This window comes from Haliotis asinina, chromosome 7, assembly GCF_037392515.1.
Source record: "Haliotis asinina isolate JCU_RB_2024 chromosome 7, JCU_Hal_asi_v2, whole genome shotgun sequence".
Classification (NCBI taxonomy): Eukaryota; Metazoa; Mollusca; class Gastropoda; order Lepetellida; family Haliotidae; genus Haliotis; species Haliotis asinina.
This window is the reverse complement of record NC_090286.1, coordinates 64,217,230-64,237,622: the sequence shown is the minus strand read 5'-3', so window position 1 is coordinate 64,237,622 and position 20,393 is coordinate 64,217,230. Positions and strand designations below refer to the sequence as shown.

At 42.3% G+C, this 20,393-nt stretch overlaps 2 protein-coding genes and 1 pseudogene across 2 annotated transcripts in view; 1 reads left to right on the top strand and 2 right to left on the bottom strand.

Annotated features, from left to right (window-relative positions):
* Positions 1-238: 238 nt before the first annotated feature.
* LOC137290551 (actin, cytoplasmic 1) overlaps positions 239-20,393 on the bottom strand; it is a 38,747-nt gene continuing 18,592 nt past the window's right edge. The window contains exon 2 of the mRNA XM_067821587.1: positions 239-1,253. Coding sequence (XP_067677688.1) covers positions 249-1,253 — 1,005 coding nt within the window. The 3' untranslated portion in view covers positions 239-248. The remainder of the gene's footprint in view (positions 1,254-20,393) is intronic.
* Positions 5,422-6,424, top strand: LOC137290557 (actin, cytoplasmic 2). Its single transcript, XM_067821594.1, has one exon. It carries the CDS (start codon positions 5,426-5,428, stop codon positions 6,422-6,424), a length of 999 nt encoding a protein of 332 aa, XP_067677695.1. The 5' UTR covers positions 5,422-5,425.
* Positions 12,223-13,324, bottom strand: LOC137290554 (nucleoside diphosphate kinase homolog 7-like; annotated as a pseudogene).

Here is a 20,393-nt window from a genome sequence, read left to right as displayed (position 1 = left end):
AATAAATCTTCATGCGTATCCTTCAGCGATCATGTCACATTGAGAACATCTAAGAAACAATCAAAGAGATATCAGGTCAAGCTGATTTATTGCCTCTATCAAATCTTACAGTGGTCTGATCAAATCATTGAACTAAATAACGAATACTGTATATTGAAATACGTAGATTGAGATCAATATATTATATCGTCATTAATATTATTAAATATGAACAGGTAAAATTAATTAAAATTAACAGAAAAGTTATTTTAAAAACACTTCCTGTGCACAATAGATGGGCCGGACTCATCGTACTCCTGCTTGCTGATCCACATCTGCTGGAAGGTGGACAGAGAGGCCAAAATGGAGCCACCGATCCAGACGGAGTATTTCCTCTCTGGGGGAGCGATGATCTTGATCTTCATTGTGCTTGGGGCAAGAGATGTGATCTCCTTCTGCATTCTGTCGGCGATACCAGGGAACATGGTGGTACCTCCAGAGAGAACAGTGTTGGCATACAAGTCCTTTCGGATATCGACATCGCACCTCATAATGGAGTTGAATGTGGTTTCGTGAATACCTACAGTTTCCATACCCAAGAAGGAAGGTTGCAAGAGGGCCTCTGGACAACGGAACCTCTCGTTACCAATGGTGATGACTTGACCATCGGGCAACTCGTAGCTCTTCTCCAGGGAGGAAGAAGATGAAGCAGTAGCCATTTCCTGCTCGAAATCAAGGGCGATGTAGCACAACTTCTCCTTGATGTCTCTGACGATTTCTCTCTCAGCAGTGGTGGTGAAGGAGTAACCACGTTCAGTGAGGATCTTCATGAGGTAATCAGTCAGGTCACGACCGGCAAGATCCAACCTCATGATGGCGTGGGGAAGAGCGTAACCTTCATAAATGGGTACAGTGTGGGTGACACCATCACCAGAGTCCAAAACAATACCCGTGGTACGACCAGAAGCGTACAGAGACAAAACAGCCTGGATGGCCACATACATAGCTGGAGAGTTGAAGGTCTCGAACATGATCTGGGTCATCTTTTCACGGTTGGCCTTGGGGTTGAGGGGAGCCTCTGTCAGGAGGACCGGGTGCTCCTCGGGTGCAACACGGAGCTCGTTGTAGAAGGTGTGATGCCAGATCTTCTCCATGTCGTCCCAGTTGGTGACGATACCGTGCTCGATGGGGTACTTGAGTGTGAGGATACCTCTCTTGGACTGAGCCTCATCTCCAACATAGCTGTCTTTCTGACCCATACCGACCATCACACCCTGAAACAAGAAAATGGTTTTATAAGCATTGACATGTATTGTTCTACAGAGGCATGACTGCGATCCCGCTTCAACGTTTATAATCTCTCATTTCTCTTGTCACTATGTCGCAAGATGTGAGGGCATCACAATGTCCTCCCGGTACACCCGGGGACCATGTTCTTCCAAGGTAACAATACACGACAGTACCTGATGTCTTGGACGCCCCACGATGGAGGGGAAGACAGCTCGGGGAGCATCGTCACCAGCGAAACCGGCCTTGCACATGCCGGAGCCGTTGTCACAGACCAAAGCAGCTACATCATCATCCATGGCTGTAAGTAGTTGTGTGAGAAACAACAAACACAATGCGAGTCAACTGAAGACTGAAAGTGAATGTACTGTCGACGTTCATACCCAAACATCATTTATACTTTCCCTGCCTGTAGATGACCAATCAGATTAGTCCAAGAATAGTGGGAAGAAACAGATGTTACCATAATGATCTCATCTGCTGCATAACGGCCTCTCTCTCTCGTGTGTATGTAAGAATGTTTCACAGAGGGGGGCGGAATCGTCTGCAGCCAGCGTTCTCGCGTACAGCGATTCTCTCTTTTTTCCCTTTGATTTCCACGAAACCCCTCCATGACTTATTGTCTCACCATGTGATGCAAAATATTTCATTCTGGACGAAGTGTGTAGTAATTCCTTTGAAGAATTGCTATGAACATGTGTATTATAGTTATTTGTTTTTATTTTTTGTGACAGCATGTGAGTGAGTGAGTGAGTGAGTTTAGTTTTACGTCGCACTTAGCAATATTCCAGCTATATGGCGACGGTCTGTAAATAATCGAGTCTGGACCAGACAATCCAGTGATCAACAACATGAGCATCGATCTGCGCAATTGGGAACCGATGACATGTGTCAACCAAGTCAGCTAGTCTGACCACCCGATCCCGTTAGTCGCCTCTTACGACAAGCATAGTCACTGTGACAGCATGTTCCTTCATGGTACAATTACAGTGGAAGCCCTCTAAACCGGCACTCGTTTGTACCGGTATTGAGAAAGTTTCCCTTTTCAACCCAAGAATGCTCTGTGAGCCGCAAAATACCACGTGTTGATAGTCATCATACGCTTTCTGAGTAGACCAAGGCATTGCATTAAATCTGTTATCAGCTGAATTTTCTGTTCAAGAGGTAATTCTTATCTATCCCGTTTGGCACAATGAGCGACTGACAAATTGTGATATGACATGTGTGACTTTATTCTTATCCCTACTCCTTTTACCAGGCAGCTACAACTAGCCTAATGCCGATGGCATTCCACTGTGTCTGTGTTAAAACAATCTGTTAATCAATCAATCAGCCAATACACAGGACAGCCAAGATGCCGGAGGCCGGTGTAGAGAGAGTTAATTTCCATACAATCACTTGAGCTGTCTTTGTTGTGCCGAAGTACGGAACAGTCTGACGCCGGATTAGAGGGCGTGTAAATGATAATAAAGTAACTATCTTCTGACGGGACCTAATTCTAGTACCGATACTGAGAGCATGCGGTATTGGATCGTTGCCGGTTTCCAGGGCTTCCACCGTATGTTGCACTGTGGGCCCTGAAATGCATCTATAGAGAGGGTCGTGAACAGATCTGCTAGAACTGCCATGTACGATTAAGTTTGAGAGACGATCGTGAATAGATCTGCTAGAACAGCACTGAGCAATTATGTTTGAGAGAGGTTCGTGAACAGATCTGCTAAAACTGTCAGGAACAAATGTTATGGAGAGAGGATTGTGAACAGATCTGTTAGAACTGGCACGTTCAGTTATGTTGGAGAGAGGGTCGTGAATAGATCTGCTGAACTGTACTGGAAGCGGCGGCTACAGTTACTGTGCACACGTCAATTTCACCCGAGTTGCAGTGATCATATGACAAAACATCAGAACAAAAGTGAGGTTGCGCACCCGTGCAATCCCCCCTCCCCGCACCACACACACACACACACACACACACACACACACACACACACACACACACACACACACACACACCAACCCCCAATGGATCCTTCGTTAGATGATTCTTAGTAGGTGTCTTCATTTGAACCAGGCCATTGTGAGACAAGACATATCTAAAAGAGTTAGAGCGATCATGTGTTAGTGTAGCTGTTGATCACGACTGTTGGATACTGCCTTACGTACATATATTCAACTGCTGAAACCTGAGATATTTTCCATCGTTACAGTTCTACCGAATATAATAGTGTTAACAAAGACATTTTCATATCAAGTCTTCTTTCGGAGAAATGCATAAAACTGATTTTTCTTTATCAAAGCAGCTCCCGTCTCCGGCTCAACACCACGTGGCGGGCGGACGTCGGGCGGGTGGCACCTTCCATATAGGGACAAGAGAAATCACAGAGTGCTCGGCAGCAAGCAGATGAACCCCGACTGTGACACAGGCTCCCTCGTGTGCACATGGAATGATCTTATGCAACACAATACACTGGAGCAGCAGCAATACTTATCATTAACGAGCACTGTATTAGGTTTCTGTAAGGTGAAACTCAGTCTGATTAGTCTTCGAATGATGGTGGAAGTATAAAAGATGTTTGGATGTTAACATCGACAGCGCATTCTCTTACAGTCTTCAGCTGACTCGCATCGTGTTTACTATTCTTCACAGAACTACCTACAGCCATGGATGATGATGTTGCTGCTTTGGTCTGTGACAACGGCTCCGGCATGTGCAAAGCCGGTTTCGCCGGTGACGATGCTCCCCGAGCTGTCTTCCCCTCCATCGTGGGGCGTCCAAGACATCAGGTAATATAGTTTTGTGTTGCTATTGAAATACAGGGGTACGAGAGAGGATTTCATATAAATCAGTTCCACACCTGGTATTTGAGCTGACGTTATGACCCCCAGTACTTTACACACAACGAATATACCGTCCATTCATTCACTCTGCCCACGCTAGGCTCTAACTTATTACCATAACACAGCAAGTTTGAAGACAGAAATCTACGGGAATGACGACTGACAGTAGCATAAAGAATCATAGTTAACCCATTCAACACGGAAAACCGGAAAACACTTATTACATTTCAAATGGCCAAATGTCTGGGAGGATTAGAATAATAATAAACTATTTATCACAATGCAACGGGTACACTCCAGAGTTCTCAATAACAATATCTAAAGGAAATAATTGAACAAATGGAATAACCGGCAGAATTCAACCAATCACAGTACTCATAAGAGTTGTCAAAGGAACATTATACATTACTTTATCCATCTTTATTGTGCGATGGTATAATGAAATTCAAGTGACATCTCGGCTTTCGCTGCTTCGAACCTAACGCTCGGACACGATATCTTGTCATAGATCATACCTCCTCTAAGTTCCATAATATACGTATAGGTGGTGATCATCCGTGTAACACGTTCAGAATAGTATGATTTTTACTTTCGTCCGAATCTACACGTTTTCGTTTACAAGGACAGTATTCATCGCTGTAATCTGATTGGCTGACATTGTTGTTCCTGATTTTGACCAATGACGATAATCATAGCAGACTAAGGCAAATATGCGCCATTATGTACTTCGTGCCTGCGCCAACCGTGTCAGTTACCATAAGCAATGAAAACATCTACTGGAATTCTAACGTTGTTGCATTCGTCACCACTCACCCATTTTCGTGACCCACTCGTGTTATTCCGGGACAAGCCGAATACCGACTCGTGCCCCTTTCGTGGCCATCTTTGTTATTCGGCTTGTCGCGGAATAACACGAGTGGGTCAAGAATGACGTCGACGTTGTTGAGCACTGAAAACAATAGCGGCTGGTAGTATGGGCAAAAGTCAAGGTTGAATGGAGTCAATAGTGACGACATCCATGTTGATCTATGACGTGTCCATATTTGTAAAAGGTCGTTTGCTGTGACAGTAAATGCTTCTGTACCCATGGAGTTGTTTATTTCATAAAAACTTCAATCCATCTTAGCTATAATAACGGTAACGGTTTCTTTTTCAGGGCATTATCATTTGCTTCCGCAAATGATAATGCACTGAAAAATAGTGTTACCCTGATATTATAAAAAGTGCAACTCCACATCTCAAAGACGTTGACGTCAGATGGTTTTTTACACACTCTACACATGTTTTTTACAAAAAAAATGACTTCTTGTTTCAGGGCGTGATGGTCGGTATGGGTCAGAAAGACAGCTATGTTGGAGATGAGGCTCAGTCCAAGAGAGGTATCCTCACACTCAAGTACCCCATCGAGCACGGAATCGTCACCAACTGGGACGACATGGAGAAGATCTGGCATCACACCTTCTACAACGAGCTCCGTGTTGCACCCGAGGAGCACCCGGTCCTCCTGACAGAGGCTCCCCTCAACCCCAAGGCCAACCGTGAAAAGATGACCCAGATCATGTTCGAGACCTTCAACTCTCCAGCTATGTATGTGGCCATCCAGGCTGTTCTGTCTCTGTACGCTTCTGGTCGTACCACGGGTATTGTTTTGGATTCTGGTGATGGTGTCACCCACACTGTACCCATTTATGAAGGTTACGCCCTTCCCCATGCCATCATGAGGTTGGATCTTGCCGGTCGTGACTTGACTGATTACCTCATGAAGATCCTCACTGAACGTGGTTACTCCTTCACCACCACTGCTGAGAGAGAAATCGTCAGGGACATTAAGGAGAAGCTGTGCTACATCGCCCTTGACTTCGAGCAGGAAATGGCTACTGCTTCATCTTCTTCCTCCCTGGAGAAGAGCTACGAGTTGCCCGATGGTCAAGTCATCACCATTGGTAACGAGAGGTTCCGTTGTCCAGAGGCCCTCTTCCAACCTTCCTTCTTGGGTATGGAAACTGTAGGTATTCACGAAACCACATTCAACTCCATTATGAAGTGCGATGTCGATATCCGAAAGGACTTGTACGCCAATACTGTCCTCTCTGGAGGTACCACCATGTTCCCTGGTATCGCCGACAGAATGCAGAAGGAGATCACATCTCTTGCCCCAAGCACAATGAAGATCAAGATCATCGCTCCCCCAGAGAGGAAATACTCCGTCTGGATCGGTGGCTCCATTTTGGCCTCTCTGTCCACCTTCCAGCAGATGTGGATCAGCAAGCAGGAGTACGATGAGTTCGGTCCATCCATTGTGCACAGGAAGTGTTTCTAAACGTGCTTCTAAACGTTTTATAGACAAACCTAGTGAATATTCAACTAACGTGAAGACTGTTTGGGATTCGTCAGAATCAGAGTGCATTGGTGAGAGAATATGGCTTTACGCCCGGGTCATTAGCATGACGAACGGAAGCTTGAACCATCATGCTACCCAGCCGCCTCATAGCACACTAAATACCTGGTATTATGACTACTGTAAATATATTGATATATTTATTATTGTCTCCTATCCAGGAAATAATTACTTTCATATGGACAACATTCTGCGGATATACGATGATAATAAACCAGTTTGAATTGTATACTTTTCGGTGTATTTGTTATGTGACAGCGTGAGTGGCCTTAATTCTAAGTCCCGAAGCCATCTGAGCAGTTGGTCCAGATTGTTTCTACGGCAGGTAAGAATCTTACCAAGCGTTAAATGGTTAACATGACATGTATTGCCGTTAGTTTAGCCTACGTTCAAAGGCTGACGTCATGACTAAACTATCGTAATCTCAACATCCGTCCAATTTGCTTTTGCCATAAAAAATTCCTATCAACAGTTTCTGAAAATAGAGTACAATATTTGTGGCAATGCTGAATGCGTGTCAGCTTTTTTCCAACCACAGCAACACAGAGCATCAGGATTTTTATTCTGGATATAGTTTAGGTCCTTCTTATGATCTTACTGAAATAAAGTAGCTTTAGAGTCTTGAAGAAGAAGATTTTCTTTTTCATTCATTTTGATTTGTTGACTGCACAGTAACAGCCTGTGTTATACATCTAGATCACAGACAAGAGAAGCCCAAGGACCCTCTTTGTTCACACGGTAACCCAGAGATAAAGTAGTTTGGTTCAAAGTCCGCCTGTTCAAATCCTATTTATTGTTTAAACCAGCCACAACGCCTCTAAACCAAAGCCACTAAACACATGCTTGTTTTATTGCTGAAAGTAATGAGCTCACGGTCCTTAACGATCAGTTCACATGCTGCCAAGCAACTATGCTCAGTTGACGTCATGTTGAAGATTTCACAACTAAGCGCTAACTTGCACATTAGCTACATAACTATTAGATCAGTTATGAGGACTCGTGTGGCATCCGGGGAACCACGTTGCCACCGATGACGTAAAGTGTCGTCCAGGTCCTAGCAGACTGAGGAACACCACGATGATCGGGTGTACACTCGTCTGTCAAGACATCAGTGTGATAAAACAAGAACTGAAGTGGGCAGTGAGAGTCTCTTAGACTCTCTCCCATTACCATCAGAAAGACGCTGTGACATCTGCAGGTACATCGTCCGATCAGACGCCCCTTCCTCACAGACAGGAACAGACAGAAACGTCTGGTGTTGTGTAAACTCAAAAAAAAATGCAACTTGTCGAAATGGAGTAGCTCGGAAACAAAAAGGTCAACGTTTTCGAGAGGAAGTACTGCATACGGCCATAGGATCACATTTTCTTAACGTTGTCAATTGTCAGATATTCATGGATGACGACGCCTCGATGACTGGTGCCGCTATAACATTTTCTACAGAACAATCCATCGAAACATGACCATGGCCCACAAGGAGCCCCGAAATAAACCTAATTTCTTTCGGAAACTGTTAGATATCAAGTTCGAGATGGGCCTTATCCTGTTCAAAGAGAAGAATTAAGGTCATTGTAATCAGGTGCTAATACATACGATGACGGATGGCAGATGAATCAGGTGCAAATAATATGATGCTTGACTGGTAATATGAGAAAGATACTGGCATCCGAGGGATGGCTACACCAGATACTAGTGTTCTCGTCTGTGGTGTAAAACCACAACTACATTGTTTAAAAACAGATTTGTGTGGTATCCACTGTGACCAGACTTTCCAACATTGCTGATGTTTGTGTTTTTGTATTCTTATCGGATTGCAATAATATGCTACCGTGTTTCAATTTCAGTTTGGCTTTTGTTCCAATGAGAGTAAAATGTATTGCAGTTACCATTTTAATCCATGTAGTTTTGGTTTTCAAAGCATATATGTAACCGGAGTGGTTTTGTATATGCCACAAAGGCAAACATGTTTCAGTAGATGTCAGCTTGTATAGGCAAACTCGTAACAGAAGGCCCTGTGAAAATAAATACATTGAATTAACACGCTGTATTAAAATATACAACAGTACTTCAAGGGCCGACAAAGATGGGAATTAGCAATTAGCAATCAAATATATCTAATCAATATAATAATTATTGATTGGTCAGGTCATAGAGTGAGTGTGTATATATACATTCATACTTATAACGTTTATATTCAAGATAACCATAAAGCATCAAATAAGAGTCACCGAGTGTATGGTACTGCGCCCCTTTGAACGTCACAACCGTCAGCAAATATGTTTGCCACACCTGAACATAAATATTTTCAAAATCAAAGCTGTTTAACGTTCTGCATCTGTATCACTCTACAGTACATTCAGTATCTATTCTAACGACTCATCTCATACATACGTACGTACGTACACACGCATGCACGCGTGTATACACTATATTTACATACACAATAAGTTATTTAACATCCCTGTGCAAATGCTATTTAAGAATACCTGCAATACACCCACATACCAAAACGTATTGCTAGGACCTAGTTATGTAGCACACAATAGATAGTTAATTTAATTTATAAATACCACACATAACATGATACATGTTTTAAAAGAAGCTAAGAAATAATACATACACACTAAATATGAAGACATAAAATATAAGCTAACCTGTGAAAAAGCTGTATATGCTGACCAGTGACTGAGAGACTGAAGTGGAAATGTAATCTGACCCAGAACACTCTGCCTGGGAATATAAGGGGCCTGGGGCTGAGACAAGACAATAGGGGAAATGGTCAACGTAAGCGCTGGGCTGACTGTGCTATTGTGAAAGTGAAGCAGGTTAGAATAAGTGGTTAAACTGGGGCTAGACTTAATGATTAAAATACGAGATAAAATATGCATGCACTTGCTAATATATACAATTAGACCTACATCCTTCCCTCCCCAGGAAAACGACGTCTCAGTCATTCTGTGTTCTGGCGTGTGAGAATATGTAAAAATACTTTTGTGATGTCCGGTGCAGTATCTTGTAATGTTCCAGTGTTGGTTAAATGCTCTAAGTACCGAACCCTAGCCATCCAGTCTGGTTCTTCTGTGATATGGCTGAGTGCATAGTGTCCTGAAATCACCCAACTAGGGGGTTGCCTAGTACGTGTCGACCTTCGTGGTGCCACACTGACTCTACTAGTGTCTGGAGCAGAGTCATCTGCGATGTCCATTTCTTCAACTGCTTCAGGTGAGGACACAAGGTCCAAAACATCATTATTTGTTCCTACGTCTTCACTTTCAGGAATGACGTCATCTCTGTGTAGATCTGATGTATTAATACCAGCATCTTCATCCACTTCATCATCAGAAGGATTCATCTCTGTTTCTCCCTCTCCTGGAATGTGAACGTCGTCGCCAGAGACGTCTTCCGCTGCTACTTCAGTCTCACGAACGTCACCACTCGCCTGAGCAGCAGTACCCGTATCTGCAGAAGCATCCTGTTTGGTATCTGTTGGAATACCAGACACTGCAGCATCTCTAATTCTCTGGATCTCTACTATTACGTCTTCCTGACTGATGTTATCATCTGACCGTACATTATCTGGCTCTGGTGGTGGTCTAGATCGTCTTGGCCTTGGTACGGGTTTGGGTTTGGCTGATAGAGATTCTGCTTCGGGAGATGACTCAACCTTATCAAAGTCATTAAGAGCAACGATGGGTGAAAGGAGATTCCTATGCAAAGTCTTCTGTCGACCTTTGCCATTTTCTTTCTTCACGCTTTTCCAATCGCTCTTCATGTCGCATGATGTGTGATTGAACCTCTCACACATGCCATTTCCCATAGGATGATATGGTGTCATTCTGGATTTCTTCATGCCGGTTAATGAACACAGTTCCTTTATAAGATTTCCATCAAAGTTTGCCCCTTGATCAGAGTGTATGCGCTGTGGAATCCCATAATGCACCGTGAAGTTGTCACAGAAAGCTTTAACTGTAGGCTTGGCTGTCATCTTGTTAGTGAAATATGCCTGTGCATGCCTGGTGAAGTGATCCGTGACAACTAAAACACAGTGCTTCCCTCTTTTGCATGGCTCAAGGTCCAAGAAATCGATTGATACTAACCCTAGTGGCTGAGTGGTTTCAATTCCTACGAGAGGAGCTTTCTGATTGGTTGTAGTCTGCCTGCATTTTGTGATACATTCATCAACCTCTTTAGACATGCCTGGCCAGAAGAATCTAGCTCTCAAGAGAGACAAAGTCCGGTCTCTTCCTGGATGATCCAGATTGTCGTGAAGGCCTTCTAATGCGTCTTTGATGTAATCAGCTGGTAAAACCGATTGCTGTCTAGTTTGTCCGTTAATTGACACCTCTCTGTACATAACTCCCTGTTCAAGATGTAAGTTCCTTGAGATCTTGAGCAATATCGAGTGATTAGGAGAATCACAGAAATGCTCTCTCCTTGGTTTCTTGTGAGACTGTAAACTTCTTATCCATTGGTTCAAGATTGGGTCATGGTACTGTGCCATCCTCCAATCCCATTTCGACATCCTGGCTAAAGGGACACCAGTAGTATCTAGATTCTTCTCCAGAGTTACGTCAACCTGCATACATAAACTCTCAACACAATTTTGAGTATTAATGACGTTGCATAGAGCCGTTACAGACTCGCTTGGCATGTGCTTCATGCTCTCCACTTGTCTCTAGCTCGGGAAGACGGTACTTGATGTCAAAATCATAGGCTGCCAAGGCCGCTAACCATCTATGTCCTGTTGCGTCCAGTTAAGTTAAAGGTATTTTATAAGTCAAAGGATTGTTATGAGTATAGACTCTGAACTGGGCACCATAGGGTAATCATTGAACTTTTCAGTAACTGCCCACTGCAAAGCCAGAAACTCAAGTCTGTGGGCAGAATAAGTTTTCTCAGCTTTGTTTAACCCTCCAGTTTCATATGCAATCACTTGCTTCTGTCCGTCCTGCTCTTGGTACAGAACAGCACCCAGTCCATGAGTACTAATTTCGGTATGGAGTTCAAATGGTAGGAGGTAATCAGCAGAAGCTAGAACAGGAGGCGAAACCAGAAGCTGTTTTAGGTGATGGAATGGTGAATGCTTTCTTCCGTGATCTATTTGTCTGAGCTATTGGAGGATTAAGGTTTGACAACCGCTTGGTGGTTGCAGCAAAAGTCTATACAAATCTCCGGTAATACCCTGTAAATCCAAGGAACTGTCTAACTTCTATTAGATTCTTTGGTTGAGGCCATACCTTATCATTTCAACTTTAGTCGGATCTGGTTCAATGCCTTGTCCTGATACGATATGTCCTAAGAACTTAATCTTGTTTTTTTTTAAAAAAATGCACTTGTCTGGAGCGAGCTCGAATCCACAATTTCTGAACCGCTTGAACACCATCTTCAGCCTAACCAGATGTTCTCCATATAAAAACATGCATGTACTCTATGCTGGAATTTATATACATCAGCTTTGAAAAACATCTGCAATAAATATAACCAGCATGTTATGCAGATTTCTTGCATGTATGAAAGCGCCAAGCTGCTAGATGGCGCGAGGATATGCTCCTTACATGTTTTCCAACATGTCAAATACATATAGATACTTTCACTTCCAAAATGTGAAAACGGCATGTTACAAGTTTCAGAACAGAGTTAATAATCCATGAATTTACACGTTGAATATATCACACGGTCTATGTATAGTACATACGTGGATGAATTTTGGCGTCATGGGATGATTAACGGCCATGTATCCTGAAGAAATATTCCACCTCAAAGGAGCCATCTTCAGGCAAGTCTGTGCAGTGGACAGCGTTGCGTACTTTGACTCAAACAGAGCCCGTAGTGTCCGTAGTATCAGATGACGCGCGATCTCAGGATCAGCGGGTCCAGCCAATTCTCAGAATGTGTTAGGTGGGCACGAACTTCCAGTGCAATGCAGGGTCCTGATGTGAGCTCGGCCACCATACCACTGTATTCCTGAAAAACACCCTTGTACACCTCATGGAACTCCTCAGCATTTGCCCTCTGCAGGTTGAACATCTCGATGGCCGAGACTTCAAACCTTGCGCCGGGGCTTGATGACACAGCAGGTGCAGTCATGCAGGACAGTCCTTGAGGACGGCGGTGTTGCGCCGACCGGCGCCCGATGATGGGAAGAAGAAGTCCTGCTCACGAGCAGATGATGATGGACTGTCAGAACCATGGCATGCATTCATCTTCTTGCCTGTGCCAAACTGAGCCCGGATGCCGTTTGGAGCCTCACTACGTGCCACAGTCGGGTCAGTGGGTCCGATTGCATCTTTCCATTTCTGTATTGCATCCTCCCCAACCAGCTCCATAGCCATATCAGGACCACTTGTCACATAGTTCATCTAAGAATGGTTTCCCTTTGTGCTCCTGGTAGAATTCAAAAGCTTCATTGCGATCAACTTGACACATTTTTATCTGGGAGACCTGGAAACCATTGCGATAGACGTTGTCCAGAATTTGTCCGTCCTTCTTGACAGCATCTGGCTTGATCAAACCCAGAGTCTTTTCCTTCTTGATGGAGAGCATGTTCTTGGTGTAGACGTCAGCGTAGTCCTTGATAACTATCTGTCGACCCAGAATGTTGAGTGTACTGCCGATGCGCAGGTCACTCAGCGCAATAGGTCTATCCCTCAGACTGGTTTTGAGGTAAGTCTTCCGCGTCTTGATGCAGTGCATTTCAATTCCCTTTGTGCTGACATAGTATGTGAAAATGAACTGATGCGAATGTCTAATGAAATGTCTGACGCGAGCTGCCTGCTCCTCATTCCACTCAATCAGGAAACAAAACCTGTGTTGGTCAGTCATAATTGTCCCGGATATATCCGGCAAAATGCTTTGCAGAACGTCCTTAACTGTACGTTTCCCCTTGAGATCACCGTTTTTTCTGTTGTTGTAGCAACACGTCGGATGGTTGCCATTTGAAAGGCGATACACCAACATGTGTTTTCGTATTCATCTTTAAAAAGTGGGTTATTTCATGATTAATGCTCATGGATATATTTCATCATGACGTTGAGCATGTAGTCCAATATCATAACTTGTCATTTGTAGTATAACTGCCACGAGACATGTAAGCAAAGACGATTAATGTGGCACCATCGGTTTTTAATTGCTAATAAAATGTTTCATGAACATACTGAGTGCATTATCGTCCTTGAAACCAACTTAATTATGCTGAAATGGTATTCTCTAAAAGAAACGTGTAGAAAAACTGTAAAAACGAACTAGGCGAAATTGTCACTGGATTGCAATCATTTAAATGTTTTTAAAAATAATATTAAAGAGTAAAGACGTCTGCGAAAGACAAATCTGATTATTTGCCATTGTTGAAAATATCAATCAGTATTCTATCTGCCATTTAGGATAGTGGAGGCATGGTGTCCACCCATTTATGAGAACTGACATTTGTGAGGCACATTAATTAATAGTTCAGTGCATATAGGTGGTGCTTCCACACCCCTACAATGACAGTGGGAACAGCCCTGCTGCTGAAGAGTACCTGCAGGAGGCATAGTTCATTACGGAGTTACGTAACGCAGAAGACATTGTTTGTTGAAGGGCAGTTATTGTTTTCAATGAAGAAAATCAATAGATTCAGAAATAATGACATAGATTATCAAAAATATGTAGCGACCAGTTCTAAACAGGTATTTGCTGTCATATAATGGTGATCGAAAAGAGCACTCAAAGGTTGATAAAGATATTTATGTAAATATTGGTTAAACAGTTATTTGCAGTCAGATTTTATCATTTACGGTGAATTAAGTAGTTACCCCATCAGGATATCCGTAAACATAAGAATTATATGAAATTGGGCTAAAATGTTATGTTGAAAATATCGTGTTATATAACGTTATGTACAATTTGTACTGTTCAAATGCTGATTTTGACTTTCCATTCAAATGTCAAACGTATCATATCATTTGTTTTTCAGAACCTTATTTGTTACAATAACCTTATTACTATAGACTCTGGTTAACTAAATTTAGAACATCAAACCATAGGTTGCCCCTTGAAACAGGACGTTGTTACGGAACTGAAATTTAAGGTGTAACAGATATACATCATCTGTCTGTGGTGTACTCCACATTATATTATACTGTCCAGCACAAAATGCCCCGTTTCTTACAGTTTCTTTCCCAAAAACTGTAAAGATACAAACTTTATCAAAACTGGACTTTGCTCAATATTTTAATGTGATTTTACAGAATACAATGTCTGTTACATACAAGATTCAGTCACACAGCTAAGCGCTAATTAGCTAGCTAAAACCTAAATAGATAGGGTTAATCTATTCTTTCAGATGGTTCACGACCGGGAAGGCCATCAACGTGACGCTTCTCGGTGCAATGAGCGTAGCCTTCACGGTACTTCCGGGAAAACTGAACTATACACTGTAGCCTTCCCTGGACATTTGACAAATACATTGTAGCCTTGCTGGACATTTGACAAATACATTGTAGCCTTCCCTGGACATTTGACAAATACATTGTAGCCTTGCTGGACATTTGACAAATACATTGTAGCCTTCCCTGGACATTTGACAAATACATTGTAGCCTTCCCTGGACATTTGACAAATACATTGTAGCCTTCCCTGGACATTTGACAAATACATTGTAGCCTTCCCTGGACATTTGACAAATACATTGTAGCCTTCCCTGGACATTTGACAAATACATTGTAGCCTTCCCTGGACATTTGACAAATACATTGTAGCCTTCCCGGTACGATAGTGGAGTAAGGTGGCTTTCTATGGTAAATACCTTCTCCACTGTCTCACAAATGGGAGTCTCACAAATAAATGGGAGTTCTCTCAAATGGGAGCAGACCGGGAGCACAAATATTTTGGAGATGTTTAATTTTGATGTAAATTAACAATTTCTTCTCTTTCCCTGTACCTGTAAATGACTAGTTGTTAAATTATTGCTTTGTAATGACAGGCTCTGCCGACCATGTAAGAGGAAACATTGAAAATAGTACGGCATTTTTGTCTCGTGCACATGCGCACACGGACAGAAAAAAACACTACGTGCCTCCATATCTGAAATTTGTTCCAAGAGCTCCAAGATGGCGGACTCGACCGGTCTCATATAAGATACCTGTCGAGTCTAGTGGATCATTTTCTTAACTCATTGCCCATGCAAGGCCTATATATCGCTTAAACGTCTCGTAGGTAATTGCAGTAGCACATACGAAGAAGAAGGGGAAGCTATTGAGCTGAATTATGCCTTCGATGGACAGAAAAAGGCGGCAAGGGTGGAGGACGGTAGAGTTGTGTTTGAGACTAGCACCCTTTAGCCTAACACCCAGAGATCAGAAGTCTGTACCAGAGTTCGAACGTCCAGCCATTACAACACCCAGACTCGGCTACATTCTGTCAGGACGACACAGAAAACAATATCTCCTACCCATCGATCCTATTCAACTTCATCAACGAGGCCTCTGAAGATATACAAACAAGCAAGTTGACAAATGTGTTGATGTCATCTCAACTTCAGGAGAAATTCAAACAGGCGTTCATGCCAGGGCCAAAGGACGTCGTTGAGGTCTTGTCTAGCGTACCATACATCTATCATCCAAGCAGTTAGGTGGCTGCAGCAGAGATACCATAGTTTGACATACAAATAATTACCCACAATATTCTACCCCTTATTAACTACACGTCAAAAGTTAAGACTCACTAGCGTAAATGTAGACACTTACTTCAGTCAACTGCTCTACAGCAGATTTTGGAAAATATTCCATTCTGTTTAGCGGTAATGTTTAAACATGAAGCGATGTATGGTAAATCACATTCGTAATGCTGAAAAGATTATTGTCGTGCGTTCAGTAAATGATGAAAATCAGTGAAAATTGGCAAATTCTTTATAAAGAACTAAACCAAAATGCGGTCCTTCCCATGCACAATAATTGCACAATAATAGGTTTTAACAATTTGATGCATGATCCTCGTACAGTTTATCAGCATTAAGTTTGCAGTTAGTTTCCCCAAGTTAGTTGAGAAATTCCTTGACGATGTAACCATATACACAAAAATATATAGTAAGTGATTTAAGTGATTCTAAACTTATGGCAGGTAGTATCACTGTGAGCCATTATATGTTATTTTCGTGATCCATTTCTTACACAATTGTGATCCCATTTAGAGCTCTTAAATTAGTGGGCACCCGTGGCGAGCCACCTCCTCGTGGTGGGTGCTGGGTAACGCCAAGAGCTCGCCAACACCCCCGTATTGGACCCGGGGGCATATTTGGTCCACCAACCCGTTTGCCGTGGGTTGCGGCCCTGTGTCGGCGGAGGAGGGGATCCTGGTGGTTGAGGGCAATAGGGGCCTGCAATCGTGCTCCTGTTGCTCAATACACCACTTTGGCCCTGACTTCGCCTAGACGGGTGGTCGAATGGGCCCGGTTCGACCAATCGGCTGGTAATGCCAAGCCCTGTGCATGGAGTATTGTTATATTTTTCAATGCACACATATCATTTAGAATTGTTATACCTTTGGACTTGGCTATATTATCTAAAACATTTTTGATTTTGACATATGTTGTTCTGAAATTTGCCTAGAGTCCTATGCCAGAAAGCGGTGGCTCATGGGCCCATCTGGTGGAACTATTAATCTTTTAATTTTTCTACTGGAGTATATCATCCGGGTATCCTTGGTGCTGCAAGCTGGAGATCTGCTTGTTTTTAGCATTGTCCTTGTGATACTCCGTGGTGGGTGGGGAGCTCGGATGATGAAATCTCAACCCTAAATATAGCTTATGAAATCCCCACAAAAAAAAACAAACGTCCTCTTGAAAATGATGTTGATGATAATGACCTTCGACCGTCCAGATCAACTGAGTTTTGGCCACGCTTTCTTGTGATCGAATCTGCTGATAAAACGCCTCTAAAACTGAACCTGTTCGCAGTTGCCAAAGATATTCAAGGTATTGCCGGGGAAGTTAAGAACATTAAACGGTTACGTTCAGGTGCACTGCAGGTTGAGTGTGGGAAACGGCAACAGTCAGTCAATTTGATGAGCATAGAATCGTTTGTTGGAAGTCCGGTTACTGTATCTGCTCATAAGACGTTAAACACGAGCAAAGGAATCATCAGAGACAGTGATCGGTTGTTTTCTGACATGACAGAACTTGACATCATGACTGAAATGAAAGATCAAGGTGTGCTCGACGTCAAACGCTTTTCAGTCCGTAAAAACAATGAAAGTGTTCCAACCAATACTTATCTGTTCTCTTTTTCATCTCCGACAGCCCCAAAATCATTGAAGGCTGGTTACTGCAACATCAAGGTTGACGTGTACACTCCGAACCCACTCAGGTGTTTTAAATGTCAGAAGTACGGCCATGGTGTAAATACTTGTACATTGTCCGTTGTGTGTGCCCACTGTGGTGAGAAGACACACACAACAGAAGATTGTACCAGTGATTTTAAAAAATGCACCAACTACTCAGGCGACCATTCCTCATTTTCTAAACAATGTCCTGTTTGGAAAGAACAAATGGAAATAAATAGAATCAAATTCACTCAAAATATATCTTTTTCTGAGGCCAAAAATATAGTAAAAAGATCTGATCTTCCAGAAAGTTATGCTGCAGTAGCAAAAACAACATTGGAGTCACGCTCTAAAATAACAAAATCATCCACAGGCTGCCAAACTACCTTGACTTGGGTAAATTGCGATTCTCCACAGCTTTTGTACCCTGCTATATCATCTCAGACTGAGGAACCACTCCCTAGTACCTCAAAGTCGTCTTCTGATCACAAATCATCATCATCTCGGTCACATTCAAGGTCTCAATCAACATCTGATAGTCAACAAACGGTGAAAAGTAAACCGAAGCCAAAGCTTGATGCTTTAAAACAACACAGTAGCAGAGCTCCTAAGGGGTCACAAAATTAAATTCAATTGTACAATAAATATGGGTCTCTTGAAGATATGGACGTTTCTGAAAACGTCCATTCTAGGGCACATAGCTTGTCGCCCTCCAAAAGAGTGCGGGGTAGATCCCCAATAAATCCCCCTAAAGATAGTTTATTCCAATACTATTGTACAGTGGAACTGCAGAGGATTGAGGACAAATTTACATGACTTACAGCTATTAGTCCAAGATTTCACACCTTCAGCGTTATGTCTCCAAGAGACATATTTAAAGCAAACAGATACATTTGACCTTCGTCATTTTAATGCATATCATTGTTTTTCACCTCCGGGTGCTAGGGCCACTGGCGGATCATCCATTCTAAACAAACAAAACGTTATTCAAAGCCCTGTTTCACTTAATACTAATATGCAGGCTGTTGCAGTGAGAATTACTTTACATGTAGCGTTTACGCTATGCTCTCTTTATATTTCACCATCTTCGGCTTTTGCCAAAACCGATCTTCAAGCTCTATATGATCAGCTCCCGAAGCCCTGTGTTATAATGGGAGATTTAAATGGGCACAGCCCACTCTGGGGTAGTGTAAATACAAACACTAGAGGTAAATTGTTAGAGGACTTTTGTTCTGACAATGACTTATGTATTTATAATGATGGTTCCAACACATATTTACACCCTGGTACAGGGACTTATTCTGCTCTCGACTTGTCATTGACAAATTCCGAACTATTAAATGAATTCGAATGGTCAGTCCACGATGACCTGTGTGGAAGTGACCATTTTCCTACTATATTAAAAGCTGTAACTCCATCTGATGTTCCTCCATCATCAAGGCGGAATTTTAAAAAGGCTAACTGGGCTTTATATGAAACACTGTGTGCTGAAAAACTTAAACCCGAACGTTTTATTGACGTTCCTGATGCTATTAAATCTTTTTCTGATGAACTGAATTCCATAGCTGATGAGTGTATACCAAATTCCTCTGTAGTTCCACACAAAAGAAAACCATGGTTCAACGATGAGTGCAAACAAGCTAGGAAGGCAAGGAAAAAAAGCAGAACATTATTTCCGTCGCCATCCTATGGTGCATAATTTAAATAAATTTAAAATTTTAAATGCTAAAGCACGGCGTACTTTTAAACAAAACAAACGCCAATCTTGGCAAAATTATGTGTTCAAAATAAATTCTCGGACACCCATGTCCAAGGTATGGAACATGGTCCAGAAAATCAAAGGTAAAGGTACTAAATCTACTGTCCATCATCTTAAACATGGAGATCAATTGCTTACTGATAAATCAGATATTGCTAATAAAGTAGGTGAAACCCTTGCTAAACACTCTTCCTCTTCAAATTATGTACCAAAATTTCAGCAATATCAAAAACAAGAAGAAAAGAAAACTATTAATTTCAATTCTGATAATGGGGAAGATTATAATGAAACGTTTTCTATTCATGAACTCCATACTGCCCTTGATCAAGCTCATGACACTGCTACAGGAACTGATAACATACATTATCAACTCCTGAAGCACTTACCGGAATCCTGTCAAGAAACTCTTCCCAATATTTTTGATGATATTTGGACATCGGGTACCTTTCCTCCCTCATGGCGTGATGCCATAGTAGTACCAATACCTAAACCTGGACGTGATCATACGGATCCGTCCAATTATCGACCTATTTCACTAACTAGCTGTGTTTGCAAGACCATGGAACGCATGATAAATAATCGACTTGTTTGGTACTTGGAAACAAATAATCTTATCACAGATATACAGTGTGGTTTCCGTAAAAACAGAAGTACTGTCGATCACTTAGTGCGACTGGAATCATTTGTGAAAAACGCACTAATTAATAAACAACATGCTGTGTCTATCTTTTTTTATCTTGAAAAAGCATATGACACAACCTGGAAACATGGTATTTTGAGGGATTTACATGACTTCGGTTTGCGAGGTCGTTTGCCTCAATTTATTGCCAACTTTTG